This window comes from Acomys russatus, chromosome 16 (assembly GCF_903995435.1).
Source record: "Acomys russatus chromosome 16, mAcoRus1.1, whole genome shotgun sequence".
Classification (NCBI taxonomy): Eukaryota; Metazoa; Chordata; class Mammalia; order Rodentia; family Muridae; genus Acomys; species Acomys russatus.
Window position 1 is genome coordinate 23,841,416 of NC_067152.1, and position 21,985 is coordinate 23,863,400.

General features: G+C 55.6%; 1 protein-coding gene across 6 annotated transcripts in view; it reads left to right on the plus strand.

Annotated features, from left to right (window-relative positions):
• Arhgap23 (Rho GTPase activating protein 23) overlaps positions 1 to 21,985 on the plus strand; it is a 109,423-nt gene that overhangs the window by 33,636 nt on the left and 53,802 nt on the right. For 4 of the 6 annotated variants that reach the window (XM_051158420.1, XM_051158419.1, XM_051158421.1 and 1 more), the window contains exons 2-10: positions 8,997 to 9,158; positions 11,782 to 11,827; positions 13,405 to 13,500; positions 13,684 to 13,762; positions 13,862 to 13,916; positions 17,028 to 18,186; positions 19,887 to 20,042; positions 20,248 to 20,359; positions 20,482 to 20,539. In XM_051158420.1, coding sequence (XP_051014377.1) covers positions 8,997 to 9,158; positions 11,782 to 11,827; positions 13,405 to 13,500; positions 13,684 to 13,762; positions 13,862 to 13,916; positions 17,028 to 18,186; positions 19,887 to 20,042; positions 20,248 to 20,359; positions 20,482 to 20,539 — 1,923 coding nt within the window. Of the gene's footprint in view, positions 1 to 5,461; positions 5,575 to 8,996; positions 9,159 to 11,781; positions 11,828 to 13,404; positions 13,501 to 13,683; positions 13,763 to 13,861; positions 13,917 to 15,625; positions 15,991 to 17,027; positions 18,187 to 19,886; positions 20,043 to 20,247; positions 20,360 to 20,481; positions 20,540 to 21,985 lie in introns of those variants that run through there. The other 2 variants (XM_051158423.1, XM_051158424.1) reach the window with 2 other exon arrangements.

Sequence of the window (21,985 nt, forward strand, 5' to 3'; positions counted from 1 at the left end):
CAGGCAGGTACCTCAGCTAAGACTTTCTTTTGTTGGCTTAATTCTCCCATCATCTTTTGGGTGAAAGTTTCTCTCCACCTCCATTTTTTCATTGAGAACTCTAGGCTTGCCTGCTGGCCTCTGTCTAGGATTGTTCCATTGCCTCCTGGACAGGTGGCAGCGGTTGGAGGCTGGGGGCATGGAAAACTGCTTCCCTGCCCCAGCCTTCCTCTTCCTCGGCTGTGACCCACTTTGTGAGGGGCGGGGATGGTGTGTCACAGACCATCCCAGTCCTGGGCACAGTGGTCTGAAAAGGAAAGCCCGGGTAGGAAAGACAGTGTCAGCTGCCCAGAGGAGCACAGGGTCCCACGTTCCTAGCTGCAGGTGGCGTGTCAATGTAGGGGCTGGACCTGCAGCTTGCCTGGCTGGCTTGTCAACTTGGCTTGTTAGGGCACGTCAGGAGGGGCCTCTGCTCTACCAAAGCTGGGAACTGGGATGTGAATGGGGCTAAAGGGTGGAGGAGGCCCAGGAGGCACTGCCCTGGAGGGAGGAGACTGGGCCAGGGGGCAGGCATTGTCTTTTCACATGCCTGTATGCCTATGGTAGCCTTGACTGTGGATTTGTCCCTGTGAGTGAGGTTAGGGGTGGCTATGGGTGTGTGTTTGGTGGTGTGAGAGACCAGATGAATGATTCTCTGCGGGTAGGGCCCTTGTTGGTCACCTGTGGTTTGGGACTTAAGATCTGGGAGGAGGTGCTGAGCCAGCAGAGGAAGGAAGAGCAGGCGGGACTGACCTTGAGCTCTGTCTCTGCCTTCCTGAGCTGCAGGCTCCACTAGCTCGCTCAGCAGGCAGTGCTATCAGCTTCCCTCCTTCTGTCCCTGACCCTTGGGCTGGGGTGGGGGGGACATAGTTCTCCTCCCTTTGCCTGGTTCCTGATGACTCTGCAGGCTTCTGCTCCTCTGCTCCCCACCCTCCTGTCCTGGAGGGCTAGCCTGGGAGCTCATTATTGCCTCTCTCAAAAGTCCAGGCCCCTGAGGTCATGTCAGGAGCCCCCTTTGTGTGAGGGGCACCTGGTGGGTGGCAATGAGAGCAGCTGGCTGGGCCTGGATCTGGAGCTGGGGGGGGGGCCTGGATCTGGAGCTGGGGGACCCTGGAGGCACTCCTGATGGAAGGGCCCTGCTGACAAGGAGTGGGTGTGCCTTAGGTTTCCAAGGGGTCTCACCCTGGCCCATGACACCACTCTGGTGTGGTAGTTGAATGGATAACCTAAAAGGTAACGTAGAGGACTGGGGGTGGCTCCGGCCCTGGGACACAGCCCTGGTGCCACAAGAGCAAGGCGGACCTGGGGGTGGCTCTGGCCCTGGGACACAGCCCTGGTGCCACAAGAGCAAGGCGGACCTGGGGGTGGCTGCGGACCTGGGGGTGGCTCCGGCCCTGGGACACAGCCCTGGTGCCACAAGAGCGAGGCGGAGCTGGGGGTGGCTCCGGCCCTGGGACACAGCCCTGGTGCCACAAGAGCGAGGCGGACCTGGGGGTGGCTCCGGCCCTGGGACACAGCCCTGGTGCCACAAGAGCGAGGCGGACCTGGGGGTGGCTCCGGCCCTGGGACACAGCCCTGGTGCCACAAGAGCGAGCCCTCTCTTTCTCTGTCCTTGTCCTCTTTGAGTGTCATTTCTGTACTTAAACATTTGGGTTGACATGGTGGTGCACACCTTCCATCCCAGCACACAGGAGGCAGAGAAAGGCAGATCTCTGTAAATTCAAGGCCAGGTTAGTCTACAAAGTGAATTCGAAGCCAGTTAGGGTGCCACACAGCGAGAGCTTGTCTTAAAAAAGGAGGGGCAGGGGATGGAGAGATGGCTCAGTGGTTCAGAGCTCATACTGTCTAGCAAGAGGACGTGGGTGTGACTCACAGAACCCGTGGGGATGGCTTACAGCTGTCTATAACTTCAGCTCCAGGGGAGCTGCTGCTTTCTGTCCTCCTTGGACATCTGTGCTCATGTGTATGTGCACACACAATTTAAAATTAATAAGCCGGGCGCGGTGGCGCACACCTTTAATCCCAGCACTCGGGAGGCAGAGGCAGGTGGATCGCTGTGAGTTCGAGGCCAGCCTGGCTTACAAAGCGAGTCCAGGACAGCCAAGGCTACACAGAGAAACCCTGCCTCGAAAAACAAACAAACAAACAAATAAAATTAATAAAAATAGCCGGGCGTGGTGGTGCACACCTTTAGTCCCAGCACAAGGGAGACAGAGGCAGACGGTTCTCTTTGAGTTCGAGGCCAGCCTAGTTAGTCTACAAAGCAAGTCCAGGACAGCCAAGGCTATTACACAGAGAAATCTTGTCTCAAAACAAAACAAAACAGGCTGGCAAAATGGCTTAGTGGTTATGGCTGTTCTACCAGAGGTCCCGAGTTCAATTCCTGGCACCCACATGGCTGCTCACAACTGTAACTCCAGTTTCAGAGGGTCACCCTCACACAGGCATACATGCAGGCAAAACACTAATGTACTTAAAATAAAAACAAACTATTAAAACAAAACAAAAACCTAAGAACCCTCTCAGAGCCAGGAACTGTTGTCAATGCCTTTAATCTCAACATTCAGGAGACTGAGGCAGAAAGGTTACTGTGAGTTCAAGGCCAGCCTGGGCTGTATACAGAGTCCTATGCCACCAGGGCCACATAGTAAGATTCTTCCCCCTCCCCCCAAAACCAAAGCCACCATGGATATCTAGCACTTAGGGAAGGGTCACAGATAGAAGTACTTTTTTTTAGAATTCTGGGTGTCCTTTCTTGGGGATGCAGTCCTGAGCCCCTGGACAGGGACCCTTAGGAAGATAAGTGGGATAGATTTTGCCAGCTGGTCCACTTAGGGGTCTGGGAGGGGCTGGCCATTGGGTGATTCCTGCAGTTGGGGAGGAAGCAGGCAGGGTGTGGGGGGAGGACACTCTGAGCAGGAAGGCTTGGAATAGAAATCTCAGCAACGCCTGGTATTTCCCAGGCTTGCCCCTCCCCCTTGGGCTCTGGGGCCCACCCCACATTCCTTTCCCAGAGGAAACAGGAGAGAGCTGGCTCCCCAGGCCTAGAAGGTCATTTCAAGCTGTGGCCCACCTTTGAGGCCCTACTGTGAGCCCTCTGCTCTTGTCTCCCCTTCTGCTGAGTCTCTGCTGAGGCCGCCTTTTCCGAATCTGCCAGACAGAAAGTGGACATTGAAGACTCTGGCCACTTTCAAGGTCTCCTTGGGCCTGGACACAAGCCATAGATCTCTGCCCTCCCCTATAGCACCCGGTCCTCCCCAAGTCTCAGACACTCATCACGGGTCAGCCACAAGGGGCCTATGGGACGAAAGAAGGAAGAATTTCTTTGCTTAAATATAAGACCTGTGCTGGCAACAAGATAAAAAGGCAGTTGCGGGCTGGGGAGATGGCTCAGCACACGCAGGTCTAAGACCTGGGTTCCAACCCTCAGAGCCTTTGTAGAAGGCACAGGTAGAATGCAAAGGCTGACTCCAGAGGTTTTCCCTTGACCTGGTAGGGAAATGGCATGTGTGTCCCAGTGAACACATACACATAAATACATTTTTTAAAAAGAAGCCTGACATTGTGGCAGAGGGGAGCACACCTCTCTGAATTCAGGGCTATCCTGGCCTATGTCTTAGGTTCTAGGACAGACAGGACAGCTAAGATGGCAGTTAGGCAGCTGCCAAGGACGTAGTAAGGAGGCCTGATGAGGGGTCAAGGACTTCCTTGTGCCTCTGCTGCCTATTTTGGGCCCCAGAGTCAACATGGCTGCAAACGTCTTAATGGGACGGCCACTTGGTCTATGAAGGTGTGGCCTTTGGGAGGGGCAGAGCAGGAGTTGGTCAGACCCAGAATTTTTAGCTTTCAGTTACCCAGCGGCTGGGAGAAATGGAGACTCTGCTTCACTGTCCCTGGCTGCCCCGCTGTCCCTGACTGGTCCTTTCCTGCTTTCCCTGACTCCCTGAGTCCTGACTCAGCTCATGGCAGCCGAGCTCTTCCCGTTGGGCTTCCGCAGGGTGGAGGTGGGGGGTCCAGCTCCTGCTTGGGCCCCACAAGCAGCAAACAGGAAACAGGAGAACAAAACCCGCTCCCTGGCTGATTCGGTCCCCCCACCCTGGGCCTCACCCTCACCCTTCCTCCTCTGTTCTTCCTTCCCTCCATCCTGCGCGCTCCCTCCCCCCCATTTTCTGGATCTATCACCTGTCACATAGGCCACCCTTCTTCCTGGAGGGTGAGGACAGTGGCTGAGCAGAGTGCTGTCCCAGCAGCCCAGCCCTGTGGCTCCGGGCCTGTGTTCTTCTGCTGAGTAGTTCCTCCTCAGAGCATACACTGTTCCATAGTGGTGGTGATTGTAGTGACAAATGCCTCCATAAGCTCAGGCATGAGTGACAGTGGAGAATACACACCACCCAGGGCCATTGCCGGCTCTGCCTCTGCTGGGGCAAAGGATGAGGCCTGGAGAGCCAGAAAAGGGGAGTAGGCCATGTCTGGAATCAGCCAGTGTCCCATCTCACTCACATACATTATCGGGTGGTAGAGGGAGGGTGGCCAGCTCGAAGGAGCCTCCTCTCAGCTTGGTGATGCCAGGGTTCATGGGAGGCTGGAGTGGGGTCACCCTGCAGCCTGAGGGAGTATCTTACACTCTGCCACACCTCACTCTGGGCTGGCAGTGTGTGTGCCACCTAAAGAGCACAGTGTCCCGAGGCAAGTATACCCTGAGGAGTGTACGCCAGTTACCCACCACTCTGCTTGTGTGTGGTTAAGTGGGCATCTCTGTAGGGTCTGGAAGGGTCTGGCATACTTTAAATAGCTGTGCTTGCATATGTTCCCTCTGGGGTTAGGATGTTTACGTGGGATGATGTCCAAAGATGTGATATCCACACTGAGGGTCTGTGAGGGACAAGTGGCGGGGGTCCTAGCCATGTATGTGAGGCACAGAGCCAGAATACGTTTCTGCAGGAGTCTGAAGCTGATGGATCCATAGTGTGATCCCGTGGCAATGTGGGTCCCGGTGTTTACCTGGTGTCGTCGGTGTGTGATGTGCCTGAAGCCTCTGGCGTGGGGCGGAGGGTGGGCTGGCGCGGCGCCGGGGCCGCCCCTGAGGGGGAGGTGTTTGTCCCAGCGAGTTGCCGGCTAGTGCCTGCCCCGCTCAGGCGGGCGCCTTCACCCGGGCAGCGCGGGAGGCGCGGCCCGGCTCCAGCCGTCCTGCCACCGTCCGCACGGGCCGGCCGCCCCCTCGGGGCCTCTGGGCCGCGGGCCCGCGGCCCTGGGGGGCGGACTGGAACCCTTGGGCTCCGCCTGCCGCGCGGGGGTTCGAGGACGTCCGCCGCTGGCCGCCGATCCGCGGAGTACCGCACTACGCATCCGGCTTCGGAAGCCAGTGGCCACGCTTGGAGGCCACCGCAGGCTACTTTGGTAGGCAGCGCCGTGTGGCGCGTGGAGCGCGCGGGCGTCGGGGGCTGGCGCTGGGAGCGCGCCGTCGGCGTGGACTGCAGCGCCCCGGAGCCCCGCTGTCTCTGGCTGCCCTATCTGAGCCACAGCGACCGCCACACGCCCGGGCTGCGTCCGGCCAGGGTGAGCAACAACTTTGGATCGGGGCGAGAGCTGGCCGTCAGCGGCTCTGGGCGATCGATCGGGTTACCCGCTCTCTAGCTGACAGCGTCCGGCATTCCCAGACGGACATCCTTCCAGTTGGGGAGTGTGTGAGGAAGTTGAGAGTCAGGTGAAGTGGCAGCGTTTATGTGGGAGCTTTCCCAGGGGTGCGAGATGGAGCGTCGAGTCTGAGTAATGGCATCTGAGTAATGGCTCAGCCCTCCCGGTTGACAGGCAGTGGAGGAGTGGAATGGAGGCTGATGACTGGAGGAGTCACTGGCATATCTAGGAATCCTGGAGCAAGGGGGCTGGCAGAGACCCAGTTAGAGCTCAGCATAGGGTTGCTAACCCAAGCAGTGGGCGCCACTCCATTCTTCTTACTTCCTATCAGCATGGACACGGACACGGAGGCCCATAAGGGTTTCCTAGTGGTCAGAGGAAGTTGAGGTGACAGAATGGCCCCCAGCAGGCACTGGGTGATTCCCAGGGCCAGATAGTGGCAGGGCTGGGGGCAGTGTTTCTGATGTTCGGGATCTGCCGGGCTGGTAGGCATGAGTCACAGTGGGCACCATGCCCAGCTTCGATACTGTGTTCTCTGCAATGACCTCTTTATGCTGGGGTGGCTTGGGGAGGGTCAGTACTGACGTGGCCAATCCATCGAGTGCCCACTTCTGCCTGATGTGTTCCCCTGGCTGTTGGCCCTAATTTAACAACAGTTGGTGTTTCTGGATGTCTTTGTTTTCTGACATGAGGGTGAGAGCCAGGAGGATTTAATCAACAATGCCTGGGGGGGCCCTCTCTGACCCCTGTCTTGTGCCTGTGTCAGAGAGACAGAGTTAGGGGAGCTGAGCTGATGGCCTTCCTAGTTCTCAATGCTGGATCTCTCTGGTTCTATACCTTGGACCTCTCTCCCTCTCAAGAGGAGAGCTAGAGTTAGTGTTGTCACAGGTCAGAGCCGGAGAGCAGAAACCTGCATATGAGGTAATATGAAGGATTGAGGCTAGGTCTGAAAGAACTTCCCACGGCGAGGCAGCCAGCTCTGACTGAGTCTGTGGAGTCTCCTCTGCTGATAGGGATGTGGTGCCTGTAAGGGTGGGGGTGGAGGGGGTGGATGGGGTGGTGGGGGTGGAGGGGTGAGGGTGGTTACTGACATTCTCAAGAGACTAATTGGATAGGGTGGGAGACTGGACCTGAAAGGAAAGAAGAGAGGAAGTGCAGAGACAGAGATAAGTAAGAAAGGGGCGCTGCTGTACTCGAGTGAGGGGAGACCAGTGGGAGGAAGGCAGACCCACTGTCCTGGATTACAGCAGGTCCCCCAAGGGAGTGGCACCCCCAGGCAGCTGGCAGCTCTCGGCAGGATGTGTGTGTGTGTGTGTGTGTGTGTGTGTGTGTGTGTGTGTGTGTGTAGGGGGAGGGGAAGGGAACATGTGGGGACCTGTCCCAGTCGCTTCTCATCACTGGGGCAGCTGGTGGCTTAAACCTTAATCCAGGACACCAGCAAAACAATGAGCCCTGCAAACACCCTCAGCTCTGCGCCTGGGTGGGAGTGGGAAGGGGGGCAGCCACACTAAAGGGGGAGCAGGGCTTTCTGTGGGAGAGGCGCTAGGGACCTGTGAGGATATCTTTCCAGACAGCAGAAATAGGAAATTGGCGGTGGGGTGGGGAGAGTGTTCAAGTCTCAAGGACTCCCCAGGGAACATTCTTGGGGTTCCTTGGACCCCCTGAATGTGGAGCTCTTGGAAGAGGCCAGGGTGTAGCCACAAGTGACAAGACATCACTGGGTCCCTGCTAAGGACTGGGACCAGGAGGGATACAGGTCTTGCTTGGGTCCTTCTGGGGGTGGAGAGCTTACAACCTAACCTGTGTGTGTGTGTGTGTGTGTGTGTGTGTGTGTGTGTTTTCAGACTATGTGGAGTGTCTCTTCTTCTGGAGCCTCATTTAGCTGTTTTGTGTCATCCACCTGGTTCTGTTCTCTGAGACTACAGCCAGCAAACCTATTGCGTCTGTCTCATAGTTCTCTTATTTATTGAGATTTCCGCATGTGCTTGCTCTCCTAAGCCTGTGGGATGGTGGCTGGGCACCTTCGCATGCTTCTCCTCTGTTGACTAGGTGAGCGGGCATACACGGCTTCTCAGACGGGCCTCCTTAGCACGCCTGTGCCATCAGGTGTTTGCACACTTTCTCCAGCCAGCAGGAGGGCATCTTTCCCATACAGTGCGAGCTCCTTCCAGCCCAGCTCTGATGGGTACATACCAGCCCTGGCCTTCCATCTCTTCAGGTTCCTGCTGGGGCTGAGGAGGAGCAAGGAGTGGAAACTTGGTGAAGGAACTGGTGGGACGCTTTTGGCTTCCTGAGGGCTTTGGGTCAGAGGCAAGTGCTAGCTCAGGCTGCCCATGGCTGTTGGCCCTTACAGCTTCCCATGGCTTGTCCCCTGATCACTTGAACACTTTTCTGTCAGCATCTCTGCATGCAAGCCATCTTATACTTGTTACTGGCTGTTTATCTCGGTGTCCAAAGACACTCAAGACAGTCCTCTCTGTCCGTCATCTTTTGCCTCCTGCTGTCTGGCCCCCTCAACTCTGCTTTGGATAGCCTGCCATCTAGGGAAACCCCAAGGGTTCCAGCAGCTTGGACAGAAGGCAGTATCTCCCTCTTGTCTTTCTGGTGAGCCAGCCTGACCTTTGGGCAGATCTTTGCAACCTCAGCAAGTCCCTTTAGTGGCCTGATGTCCAGTTGGCTCCTGATCCATGCTCCGGGAGGGTGCGTTTGTGTGTCAGTTTGTTTAGAGATGTGGTTCTCTCTGTGCTGTGTGCATGTGTGTGCAAGACTGGTTATGTGCACCTGTGCCGGTGTGCTTGTGTAGTGTATACATATGGTTCTGTATGTCTGCCTGTGTGTACATTTGCTACTTATTTAGCGTAGTTTAGTTTTTTGAGACAGAATTTCTCTGTGTGGTCCTGGCTGTTCTAGAATTCACTTTGTAGACTAGGCTGGCCTGAAACTCAGAGACCCACCTGCCTCTGCCTCCTAAGTGCGGAGATTGCGCCACCACTGCCCAGCTTATGTGTGCACATTTATATGTGTGCCCATGTTTGTGGTCTGGTCTGTTTGCTTAAGTTGTGAGTTGTGTTCATGTATGTTAATGTATGTGTGGGGACGTGCAAGAGTTGTATGCACACCTTCCTGTGCAGAAAAACTGTGTGTTCAGTGTTTGGCTCATAGAACATGTGTGTACTGGCTCCATTTCCGGGGAGGCAAAGGTGTGGTGAGGAGACTCTGAGGGAGGAAGATTTCTGGCTTTGGAGCATGTCGGCACTTCCTGTCTGGCTCTAGGCTCCGAGACAGCTAGCGGCAGGTGCTCACTCATCTCTTCATCCCTCACCCCCACCCCTGTGCTCCTGCAGCTTCCACTGGGCCCACGAGATGGGTGCTCTTCTGGGCGCCCCCTCCCCTGGCAGGGGCCGAGGACATTGCTGCTGCGTAAGAATCTCCAGGATGGCTTTGGCTTCACCCTGCGCCACTTCATCGTGTACCCGCCCGCGTCAGCCGTACACTGCAGCCTGAAGGTACAGCCCAGCCTGCCAGCGCCGCGCCACCCTGAGGAGAGAGAGAGGCTAGGTGGCTCACCCTAGCCCCCTGTCAGAGGAGTCCCTCCAGGGGACCAGCCTGGCTCCCTCCTGCCACAGTCTAAGGAGGGCTGCAAGGAGGCAGTGCCAGCCGAGTCTAAGGCACGCACTTCCTCTGTGGCTGTGGACAAACTCCTTCCCTTTTCTGGGCTCTGGGGAGGGAATGATCATCCTGGGGAACTGGGCCTCCTGGGACTCCCGTCCACTGGTCCACTGGCTCTCGATCTGCGTCAGCTCTTTATGTCCCCAGGCTGAGGAGGAGTCAGGGACCCCAGCTTATTTTCTAGGAAGAGTGCTGGGGTAAGGGGTGGGGGTCCAACGGCCCCTAGGTCTTAGTCCTAACTTAGTCTTGTTTGCTATAGATTTGGTCACTGTGGATTCAGAGCCATCTCGCCCCTCAGTGACTCAGTTTCTCTGGGAGGGCTATTGTTACTTTGATCCCTAAAAGCCTTTTCATCTCTAATCTCTCTGAATCAGATACCCAGAACTCCTCAGGCCAACACAAAGCCACCAGCTGGAGCGAGGGTCCCAAAGAGCAAAGAGTGTACAAGATGGGGGTGGGAGTCAGGTAGCCAGGTAGCACTGTGGCCTCCTAACCTCTCCATGAGACAGATTTTTTTTCTTTTTCTTTTTCTTCCTTTCACTTTGTTTTTGTTTGTTTGTTTTTGTTTTTCAAGACAGGATTTCTCTGTGTAGCCTTGGCTGGACTTGCTTTGTGGACCAGGCTGGCCTCGAACTCACAGAGATCCATCTGCCTCTGCCTCCCCAGTGCTGGGATTAAAGGCGTGCACCACCATGCCTGGCTTTGATGAGACAGATATCTATTAGAGTTGATGAAGCCCTCTTTCTCTCCCAGTGCTGGGGCCAGCCTGCATTAATTGTTGGGGGATTCTCTCTTGGGGACCTTGACCCCACCTGCCACACAACCAAAAAAGAAGAAAAAGAAAAAAAAAAAAGAGGTTTCTCTGCATGCATGCCTCAGCACCTGTGCATAGCTGTGTGTGTGTGTGTTTGTGTTGTGTGTACATGGTCTGTCACATACTTTGCAGCTTTCACATGTGTATGAATCTTTGATTTCATGGTTTTCACTGTCATTAGCTGTGGCTATGCCTAAGCATGGAAGTGTGGCATCGGATGGATGACCAAGGATGCCAGTCCCTTCCTTCCTGAAACGCCTAGTCTTTTCTTCCCTTCTTTTTTTGTTTTTGTTTTTTTGGTTTTTTTGTTTGTTTGTTTGTTTTTGAGACAGGGTTTCTCTGTGTAGCCTTGGCTGTCCTGGACTTGCTTTGTAGACCAGGCTGGCCTCAAACTCACAGTGATCCACCAGCCTCAACCTCCCAAGTGCTGGGATTAAAGGCGTGTGCCACCACCTCCCGGCTCCTTTCCTTCTCTCTAGCTCCTGCCCCCTTCTCTCAGGACACTGCGGAGGAGTGGCAGTGACAGCAGCTGCGGTCTAGCATGGTGGACTCTCCCTTTCATGGGTCACTGGCCAACTCTGGGCAAGCCAAGCCGGAGTTGCTCCCTCCCTTTCTAGAACCTGCCCCAGACTGAGCGAAGCTCTTATCCTGAGGCAGGGGAAGGTCTGAGTTCTCTGCCTGGGAGCCTGCAGTGAGCTTAGCTGTCCAAATGCATCTGTCTGCCTCTGCCACCCGCTGTCCATGCTGTCAGCTCACATCAGTGGCCATGCACCTCCCACGGGAAATGGCGGAGGCCCAGGTTTCAACAACACTCAGCAACCTTCCAGGCCCACCTTGGCCTGGCTGGGCTGCCAGTGAGTCCTGAATAGAACCCTGACCCTGCTTCTACTGTGGAGTGTCTGGATGAGATGACGCTGAAGGTCTGGTCAACTCTGAAATGCAAGACCTGCTGGCTCAGCCTGTCTCTGACTTTCTTACTGTTCTCCAAAGCCAGGACTCTTTCCCCTCATCAGGACCCCTAGACCTCCTAGCAGCTCTCCTTCACCCCTGTAGCTAGCTGCTGGAACCCTGCGCCTTGCCTAGCAACCTACTTCTGTTTATCAAAGACCCTTTCCTGGCCCCCTCTTCTTTCCGTTCAGATCAGAATGCTTTTAGTCTGACTTGTGTCGCTTGCTGGTGTCAGCTCAGCACATCCAGCCCTAAGTGTGCACCTCCCCAACACCCCCCCCCCCCCCCCCCCCCGTCACTAATCGGGCCTCCCAGCCTATTCTCTGAGAGAGATAGCCCTGTTTACACTTGTCAGGCTGCTTATCTTTGTCTGCCTGGGTCCTCGGTGTGCTTGTTGGGAACCTCCTCCCTTGGCCTGCACCCTCCCTAGGGGATGGGGGCATGGGTCCCTGGTAGATTGGATGTTCTTGGAAACCTGCGATGCTTGTGTAGTGGGATCAGCCGGTCTCGAATAGGGGGTGTGTGACTGCGTACTCCTCTGACGGCTCTTCCATTTCTTTGCTGTTGGCTACTTGGAAGGAGATAAGGGTGGGCATGTGGGTGTAGGGGTGGCTCAGCAGGGCTGCCCAGGTGCAGTATGCTGCTGATGCTGCTGAGGGCTGAACAGTTCGCCACGCCCATCTCTCTGTTCCCTGCAGGAGGAAGAGAATGGAGGCCGAGGCCGCGGAGGAGGAGGAGGAGGAGGTAAGGGGCGGGCCTGGGGCGGGGCTGGGCTTCAGTTTCTCTCCTGTACCCCGTGGGCCCCACCCTTTTCTTGTCCCTGTCTACCCTTTCTCCTCTCTATGTTCCTGGCTAGGCTAGCTCCAGGCATCCTCTCCTCACACTCTAGTCTCCCTTCTCGTTTTCCCCTTCGGCTTCCTGTGGGCCTGTCCCTCCCACAGCCATCTGATACTGAGTCCTCTGGGTGACAGATCTCCATCTGGTCCCACCCTCTCTCTACTTTCTCCCAGAACAGAGTCAAGGCTAAGACTGCAGGGCCTGTGGATCAGGGTTGGGGTGTACTGAGCATTGCTCCCCTTATGGCTGGAGACAGTGAGGTCCCGATAGGAAGAGTGGGGCCCTACCGCGTGTCTTAGAAATGTGAGCCTAACTCATCTTACTGTCACCTTTGCTATCCTAAGGCTCCTTTACTGGCTCTCAGGCTCCCCAGGGATTTAGAGATGAACTCCCCAAACAGGCAGCTTGCCCTGTGTCTGTCTGTGGGCATCCTTGGGGACCTGGTCCTCCTGAGTTCTTCTGCCACGGAAAGAGAAGGAGTCCACTGTCCTAGCACAGGTCCCAGTAGAGCAGTCTTGTTAACAAGTGATATGGTCACCCTGTGCCAACCCCAGGGTTCTCAGGCTTTTGCTTGGAGTCCCTGACCCTGGAGAAGGAGGAAGGGTGGGAGGTATGAGTGTATTGGGTATCTCTCCAGACCTGTGACACGTCGTCTCTCCGTATATGTGAGGTCTCCCCAGCTTGCATCTTCAGGACTTGACAAGTACATTATTTAAACCAATTGTTTTATGTTCGTTTGTGCCTGGCTGTATAAATATATGCGCACCATGTGTGTACAGGGAGTCAAATATGTTAGAAGAGGCTGCCACTCTCCTGGAACAAGAGTTCCAGGCATTTGTGAGCTGCCACATGGGTGCTGGGAACCAAACCCAGGCCCTGGGCAAGAGCAGCCATCTCTCCGGCCCTGACAGGGGCCTCTTTTTAGACATTTTCAACATTGTTAGCAGCTGTGCTCAGGCTAATGCCAGAGTGCGCATGTGCCACGCGGAGTGTGTAGCGTCCAGAGGAGGACTTGGTGGAGCTAGCTGTCTCCTTCCACCTTCATGTGGGTTTCAGGGATTGAATTCAGACCTCCATCAGGCTTTCATGCAGGTGCCTCTCCCCACTGAGACCTCTTGTCAGCCCTGTAGGGACCTCTTGTATGGGTCCCTTCCCTTTGTCTTGAGACTATGTGTGAAGTCTGCTTGACAGTGAACTCTGGAAGGGCAAGAGCTGTGTGTGTCCACACGTACTGTGAAGCCTGGCTTCTAGCACAGGACCAGGGACTCAATTCATGGCTCTGGGCAGCTCTTTATGTGTCCCTGGTGATGTCCTTCTCCTGGGATGGTCCCATGTCTGGCTGTGGCCATAGGTCCTGTGTGGGCCTTTGCATGCTTGTGCCTGTGTGTGATCATCCTCTGAGTGTGTGTCCCCCTGTATGTGTAGTTGTGCATGGGTGTGACCTCCAGCAGCCACCCCCAGCTAACCTGGCTGATGCCCACCAGGACCCTCCTCCCGGCACCGCCTGGAGCCCATGGACACCATCTTCGTGAAGAATGTGAAGGATGGAGGCCCTGCCCATAAGGCGGGGCTTCGTACAGGTAAGCCTGCCTGTGCCCCAGCTTAACACTCCTCTGGGGCTCCCATGCCTTTTAGCTGGGTTGGGGTTCTCGAACCCAGATGCTGGGGAAGTTTCTCCTCTCGGTGTCATTCACGCTCAGTCCAGGGGTACACTCCACCACCTGCTTTGGACTCTCACATGAGACCCCACCCCTTGTCTCTAGGAGACCGGCTGGTGAAGGTGAACGGAGAGAGCGTCATTGGGAAGACATACTCCCACGTCATAGGTCTGATCCAGAACAGGTGAGTGTTCACCCTTCCTCCTTCCAACCTGGGTCCTGCAGCAGGATTCCTCTCTCCAGGCCCTGTCGCCTCTGCTTGACCCTCTCCCTGTCTCTGCAGTGATGACATCCTGGAGCTCTCCATCATGCCCAAGGATGAAGACATCCTCCAGCTGGTGAGTCCTGTGTGCGTGGAGAGCCAGGGCACAGCACAGTCTTTGGGATCCTGTGGGAGAAAAGAGAAGGAAATAGCCTGGCATTGCTCAACTGGGGCTTCCAGGCCCATCCCTGGGCTGGGGCTGTTTGTTGCTTCATTGAAGGCTGTTCTGTGCTAGGAAGAGAGGAGGTGCTGATCTCGGTAGGCAGGATTCCTGCCAGGGTATCTGAAGAGAGGGTGGCCCAGCGGGCCCTGCCAGCCTGGCATGTTCTTGTTTGCTCCTGTGAAAGATGCCTGCTCCCTGCACCCCCCTCCCCACTCGGCCTGCGGGAACATGGCTCAGTAGGTATGTCCATACACGCCACAGTCACAGGTACCATTTAGTGCATATCAGGACACAGCCTTGCATAGCACTATCCAACTCAGCTCCGTAGCAGACACACAAGCTCACAGACTCTCCCCCTGTTTCTGTGCCACCACAGTCTGTCCACTTTTCATGCCAGTGTACCCCAATAGCCATGTAGCACACAGCAAGACCTCATAGTAGTCTCATTTGCATTTGCACCTATGTCTTGTAACACAAACGCTGCAGACATCTGGATTCTGTGCTGTTGTGACACACACAGTGGCGTGTTATTGTGTGCAGTGCTGCCTACAAGTGTTGCAGCATGCTGCAGCCCCTCTTGGCATGTAAGCTTAGCAATATCACAGGAGTCCAAGTTCATACATAGAAGATATAAATTCTGAACCCATCACCACCAATTCTCTGCATACCCATAACATAAAATCATTGGGAGGGGCTGGAGAGATGGCTCGGAGGTTAAGGGTACTGACTGCTCCTCCAGAGGTCCTGAGTTCAATTCCCAGCAACCACATGGTGGCTCACAACCATCTATAATGTGATCTGATGCCCTCTTCTGGCGTGCAGGTATATGTGTAGGCAGAACAATGTAATACATAATAATAAATTTAAAAAACTTTTTTAAAAGTTTATTTATTTGTATACAGTGCTCTGTCTGCATGTACACCTGCAGGCCGTAAGAGGGCATCAAATCACATTGTAGATGGTTGTGAGCCACGATATGGTTGCTGGGAATTGAACTCAGGACCTCTGGAAGAGCAGGCAGTGTTCTTAACCTCTGAGCCATCTCTCCAGCCCCAATAAATAAATAAATCTTTTTAAAAAAATCATTGGGAGGGTGCCACCCAAAAGCACGTCCCACATGTGTTGGGTGAAGCAAGCCCAGAGCTCTCTGTCTGGAGCTCAGAATGGTCCCTCTTGTCCGGGCCCTGTTCTTGGTCTCATGGATCCTACCCAGGTGCCAGCTTGCTTGCCCTTAGGTTACTGCCCCTCAGAGGGTGGCTGAGGGCCAAGCCCAGAGGCCCAGAGCTGCCATGCTGGCTTTGGCTGTGTCTGTGTCATTTAATGACAGGGCCACACTTGGCATGACGCCTCCCTAGGAACCTCCATTCCTGACCTCAAATGTCCCCTTGCTCTTCCTGGGATGAAGAGGAAAGAATGGAGGCTCAGAGAGGTGGATGGCTCACCCCAGGCCTTAAAGTGCTTGCCCGTATACACCAGACTTGAGGCATAGCCAGTTATGAAAGAGTAAAGGGCATGACCCTGGGGCGCCCTGGCTCAGTCCAGCTCTCAGGGGCAAGGGGTGGCAAGGGCAACAGCCTTGAACTCTGCTAAACCTAGACCAAAGTGGGCTGGCAGCTCCCAGATGTCAACATCTGGGAGCTTCCACTACCCCGCCATCTCCAGTCAGCCAGAGGGTGGGGCTCAGGCATTCCTGTGGTTGGGAGCCAAGGCTGGAGGCCAATCGGGCGGCGGCAGCTGCTGACGCCACCACCGACGCGGCAAGTCCCCTCCACACCCATCCTCCCTCCTCCTACCGCCAGGCAGCCGAAAGAGAGCCGGGTGGGGGAGAGGGGGACGCTTCAGGGAGGGCTGACTGAGGGGACTGAGAGACACAAACCAGCCGGGCAGGGGCTGTGGTGAGAGGCAGCAGGCACAGGCTGGCGGGATGCTGCCCCCGCCACAGTGATGCTGGGAGCCCCAGGAGCCGGCAGGATGGCAGGAGGGAAAGGTATGTGTTGCTGGCCCAAAATGCTAGTCTGGAGGGGCCGAGTGTGCGGGGGTGTGGTTAGCTGGTCCTTGTCACATGATGTTTGTGTTTGGGACTGGAGGGGTAGTTATTTGTGTATCTCATTGTGTGTGTGTGTGTGTCTCTCAGGGTGTGTATCTTGCCGTTTCTCTGTGATGGGGTGTAGTTTGTGTGTGTCTGTGTCTGGGCTCGCCCTCCCACCCTTTGCTGTGACAGGTCCCCCTCAGCTCAGCCAGTGCTGGGCTGGGCCAGGGCCACAAGGCTACTGTCCCTGGGGGGCTGCCTCCTTTTTTGGCTGAGCCTGGGCACCAGCCCTGTCACTCCTTAGCAATGCAGCGTCAGCTTCAGGAGCCAGTGCCAAATTCCAGGCCTAGGGGTGGCCGGAGGTGGCCCAAGGGCCCTTAGCCTGCCCAGCCCCTCCTCTAAGCAGGCTTCTGGGGAGCAAGAAGTGATCATGTTCTTCATCCCTCGGCTCAGGCCCTGGGCCCCCATTCACACCACCTTATACCGAAGGGACTGTGGGCTTCTCTAGCCTCCGCCCACCCTCGGACCACCCCTCCTTGGACACACCCCTTAGCCAGCTTTCTACTGTCTTCTACCACCTGGACAGGCTTCTGTCCACCTCCCCACTGTGCTCCAGGGGCTGTGGGCATCGTTGGACATAAAGGAACAGTAGGCGGTAGAGGACGGGACGGGGGAGGACCCTAGCAAACAGACGTTGGAATGTTGGTGGCTAAAGGCTGTCCTTGTTTTAAAAGTCTTAGAGAAATCTGGCTATTTTGAGAGGGAGAGAGAGAGACAGAGACAGACAGAGAAACACACAAACACAGAGAGAGAGTCTTATTTCTTTGTCCTCCCCCAGGACTGTCCTTGGAGCCTACCCTCATCCACTCAGGGTGCCCCTTCTTAATCGGCTCCCTTTCCCGCCCTCCTGGGGACCTTGGTACCCTAGGGCTGTCTCAATCCTGGCCTCTAAGTCCAGTCTGGTCATGCTTTTATGCCTCTGTGTTTCTGGCCAGGCCTACTCCCAGGATGCCTACCTGAGGGGCAACGAGCCATATTGTGGAGAGGCCCGCAGCATCCCAGAACCACCTCCACTCTGCTACCCACGGAAGACCTATGCCCCACCAACCCGGGCCCCTGCCTGGGCCACTATGGTGCCTGAGCCCATCGCAGCGCTCCCCACGGATCCCCGGAGTCCTGCTGCCTGGAGTGACCCAGGGTCCCGTGTTTCATCTGCCACCCGTGCCCACCTGGACAGCTCTTCATTGGGGATGAGCCAGTCCCGTCCAAGCCCTGGTGCCTTTCCCCACCTCCCCTCAGAGTCCCGGACGCCCCGTGCCTTCCCAGAGCCTGGCAGCCGGGTGCTTCCCAGCAGACTGGAGTGCCAGCAGGCTCTGTCACACTGGCTGTCAAATCAGATACCCCGCAGGGCGGGGGAGAGACGGTGCCCAGCCATGCCACCTCGGGCCCGCAGTGCCTCCCAGGACCGGTTGGAGGATGTGACTACCCACCACCCATGGCCCTGCTCCACCTCCCAGGATGCCTTGAGCCAGCTGGGCCAGGAGGGTTGGCACCGAGCTCGCTCAGATGATTACCTGAGCAGGGCCACCCGCTCTGCTGAAGCACTAGGGCCAGGAGCACTGGTGTCACCTCGCCTTGAACGCTGTGGTTGGGCTCCCCAGCGTCCATCTGCCCGCACCTCTGCTTGCCCTTCTCGGGACCTACCAGGGCCGCAGGCCCCTCCCCCCTCTGGCCTGCAGGGCCTGGATGACATCGGGTACATTGGCTATAGGAGCTATAGCCCATCATTCCAGCGCCGGACTGGTCTCCTGCATGCGCTCTCCTTCCGGGACTCTCCTTTTGGGGGACTTCCCTCCTTCAACTTGGCACAGTCTCCTGCATCATTCCCACCAGAGGCCTCCGAGCCACCTAGGGTTGTCCGGCCAGATCCTAGCACTCGAGCTCCGGAGCCTCCCGCAGAGGATCACCGCGATGAAGTGGTCCTGAGGCAGAAGCCTCCAACGGGTCGCAAGGTCCAGCTGACCCCTGCGAGGCAGATGAACCTTGGATTTGGTAATGAGTCCCCAGAACCAGAGGCCAGAGGGGAACGTCCTGGCAAGAAGGTGGCTCCTTTGGCTGCTACAGAAGATTCCCTGGCTTCTATCCCTTTCATTGGTGAGTGGTGTTACAAGTCACTTGCTAACTATTCCAGTCTCCCTCCTGTTGTGTCCCACCTACTTGTCTACTGTGCCCAAGACTCTGGGCTGTGCGCTGTTAGTATCATCTGGGTTCTCTGTCCATCCCTTTGTCGGTTCTTCACTCTTTCATCCCAGCTCCTATTTATTTATTTATTTATTTATTTTTCTGAGACAGGGTCTCTCTGTGTGGCCTTGGCTGTCCTGGACTTGCTTTGTAAACCAGGCTGGCCTTGAACTCACAGCGATCCGTCTGCCTCTGCCTCCCAAGTGCTGGGATTAAAGGCATGCGCCACCACCACCCACCCCAGCTCCTATTTATTTGTTTATTTATTTATTTTGTTTTTTCGAGACAGGGTTTCTCTGTGTAGCCCTGGCTGTCCTGGACTCGCTTTGTAGACCAGGCTGGCCTCGAACTAACAGTGACCCACCTGCCTCTGCCTCCCGAGTGCTGGGATTAAAGGCGGGCGCTACCATGCCTGGCTTCTCCCATTTATTTATTCTTCTAGTCATCGTTCCATCCAGTTTTCTTTCCTTTCCCCTCCTTCATCCATTCTTCTCTTCTTTTTGGTTCCTTTGTTCATTCACTCATTTATTCCATTTATTTTCTTTCTTTCTTTTTTTTTTTTTTCGAGACAGGGTTTCTCTGTGTCGTCTTGGCTATCTTGGACTTGCTTTGTAGATCAGGCTGGCCTCAAACTCACAGCGATCCTCCTGCCTCTGCCTCCTGAGTGCTGGGATTATAGGTGTGTGTTAGCACCCTGGCTCCTATCATTCTTAACTTTACTCCTTCCTTCCTTCCTTCCTTCCTCCTTTCTTTGTGTCTTTTATTCTTTGTTTTTTGTATTGTTTTGTTCCTCCCTCCCTCCCCCTCCCGTTTATCCTACATTCCTCCAATAGATACTCAGGTACCGAGTAGGCTTCAGACTTACCTGGGGAATGGATGGTCAGACAGAAAGCACATGGGACGGGCTCTGTGGTTTAGATGTGTGTGGCCGGCTGTGGGCTGTGGGAAAATGTTGGAAAAACAACGTTTGACTAAGAAGGATTCGAAGTAGTCTGAGGAAGAATGTTCAAAGAGGAAAGATGGTGCTCTGCAGAGCCTGCAGTGACAAAGGCAGAATGCTCTTGCAGGCCATGTGGTCCTTTTCTGTCCAATGCCAAGCTCGGGACTTCATCCCAAGAACAGAGGAGGCTGTGAAAGCTGCCTGTAGAGTTGGGGCAGGGGGGCACAAGAAGGCAGAGTGCTGAAGGTGGTCCCCAGAAGCTTAGGCAGGGTGGTGGGGTGCCGTCAGCAGCCTGTGTTGGCCGTCCAGCCCTGTTTCAGAAAAATGCCAGCTCAGCCTCTGCCAGGTGCTCCCGTCTAATGCGAAGACAGTAGCTTCTGTCCTCACAAGCCACCGATCTGATAGAACGTTCAGGAGCCCACTCCACAGGGGGTGGCTCAGGCCCACTCCTTGCTGCCCTTGATGTATTGGGAGACTCATCACCTGCTAAGAGGGATAGACTCCCTGACCACAGGCTGGTGGGCGAGGCACCCCGGGCAGTGGGCATGTTGCCAGAAATGCCCTAGTGAGGAAGAGTTTGAGGGCTTGCAGTTTGTGTGCCCAAAGCCTGGTAAGATTGGGATATTCAGTCAGCTTGACCTGTGTCCATCACCCCTTCTTCCTCTGCTGGCAGATGAGCCCACCAGCCCCAGCATTGACCTCCAGGCCAAGCATGTCCCCGCTTCTGCTGTGGTCTCCAGTGCCATGAACTCAGCCCCTGTCCTGGGCACCAGTCCATCGTCGCCAACCTTCACCTTTGCCCTCAGTCGCCATTACTCCCAGGATTGCAGTAAGTATCTCCACCCCGTGTCACCCCCTCCTCTGCTGCCTGCTCCCTGTGGGTCTTTTTCCCAATGTCTGTTTGCTTCCAAGTGGTTTTTGCTTCCTCTGGGGCCCCATGGGAGAGCCCACTCCTCACCAGAGGGGAGGGCTCCTAGGGTAACTCCCAACTCACTCTTGGCTCACCCTGCGGCCTCGTGTGGGCACCTTTTCAGGCAGCATCAAGGCTGGCCGCCGCTCCTCCTACCTGCTGGCCATCACCACAGAGCGCTCCAAGTCCTGTGACGACGGCCTCAACACCTTCCGGGATGAGGGCCGAGTGCTCCGGTGAGGCCACGTCTGCCCTGGGGAAGGGTGGTTTCCTGTTCTCCTAGGTTGGGTCATGGGTTTGGGTGGGTGATGAGACTCAGGGTGGCCCACAGCCCTCACCCTCAATCCTTGCTCCCCAGACGTCTTCCCAACCGTGTGCCCAGTCTACGAATGCTGCGGAGCTTCTTCACAGACGGGGTAAGCCAGCAAGAGCATTTGCGTGCATGTGTGTGCGTGCATGTGTGTGCGTGCATGTGCGTGCGTACAGGCATGCGTGAGGGTGTGCGTGCATGTGTGTGCCTGCATGTGTGTGCGTGCAGGCATGCGTGCATGTGTGTGCGTGCAGGCATGTGTGCATGTGTGTGCGTGCATGTGTGTGTGTGCAGGCATGCGTGCATGTGTGTGCGTGCAGGCATGTGTGCATGTGTTTGCGTGCATGTGTGTGCGTGCAGGCATGCGTGAGGGTGTGCGTGTGTAGAAGAGTGGTAGCCCGACATGTCCTGGGTTCCACAGCTGTGATTCCTGTGACTCCCTAAATGAAGTGCTCTGGCCCCCTTCTTCATGCCACCCATGTGACCTGCCTCCCACCTGAGGACTTTGTATTTGTCCTCAAATCTGGAAAGTCCCAAGTCACAGATCTCTTTATCTGTCTCTCTCCCTCCCTCCCTCCCTCCTTCCCTCCCTCCCTCCTTCTCTCTGCCTCCTGTACCCCATCCTCCCTCCAGTGTTGGGAATGGAACCAAGGACTCAAGTGTGGTAGGCAGGAGCTCTAGCTCTGGGCAGTACCTCCAACTCTTTGTTGTTATTGTTTGTTTTGAGACAGGGTCTTACTGTGTAGCTCTGGCTGGCCTCACTCTGTAAACCAGGCTGGCTTTGAACTCAGAGATTGGCAAGCTTCTCCCTCCCCAGTGCTAGGATTAAAGGCATGTGCCACCACACCTAGCTTCCAGTTCTTGATTCCTTTCCTTTTAAAGATTTATTTTTTTTAAAAAATCTTGGTTACGTGTGCACGCATTTGTGTGTGTGTGTGTGTGTGTGTGTGTGTGTGTGTGTGTGTGTGTATGGGTGTGTGCAGCTAAGTGGGGTGCCCCAGGAGGCCAGAGGCATGAGATTCTCCTGGAGCTGACTTATAGGTGCTTGTCACCACAATATGGGTCTTTCAAGATTCTTTTTTTTTTTTTTTTTAAGATTTATTTCATTTTATGTGTATGAGCGTTTTGCCTGTGTGTATTTATGTCCACTGTGCTCATGCCTACTGCTGTGGAGGTCAGAAAAAGACATTGGATCCCCTGGATCTGGAGTTAAAGGTGGTTGTGAGCTGCCACGTGGGTGCTGAGAACTGAACCTGGGTCCTCCGCAAGCGCAGCCAGTTCTCTTAAGCACTGAGTCGTCCTTCTAGCCCTTGGTTCCTTAGGACAGGCCTTGATAGACCTTGAAGACAGTTTAATCCAGGCTGGCCTCAAATCTGTGATCTTCCTACTTTAGCCTTCTGAGTGCTGGGAACACTGTACGGATGCTGTGCTGTCGTAGGGCCCTCTGAGGCTCGCTCTGTACGGATGCTGTGCTGTGATAGAGCCCTCTGAGGCTCGCTCTGAAACCTCACCCCGACACCCACTGTTTCTGGCTCCTTTTGGTAGTTTGTGC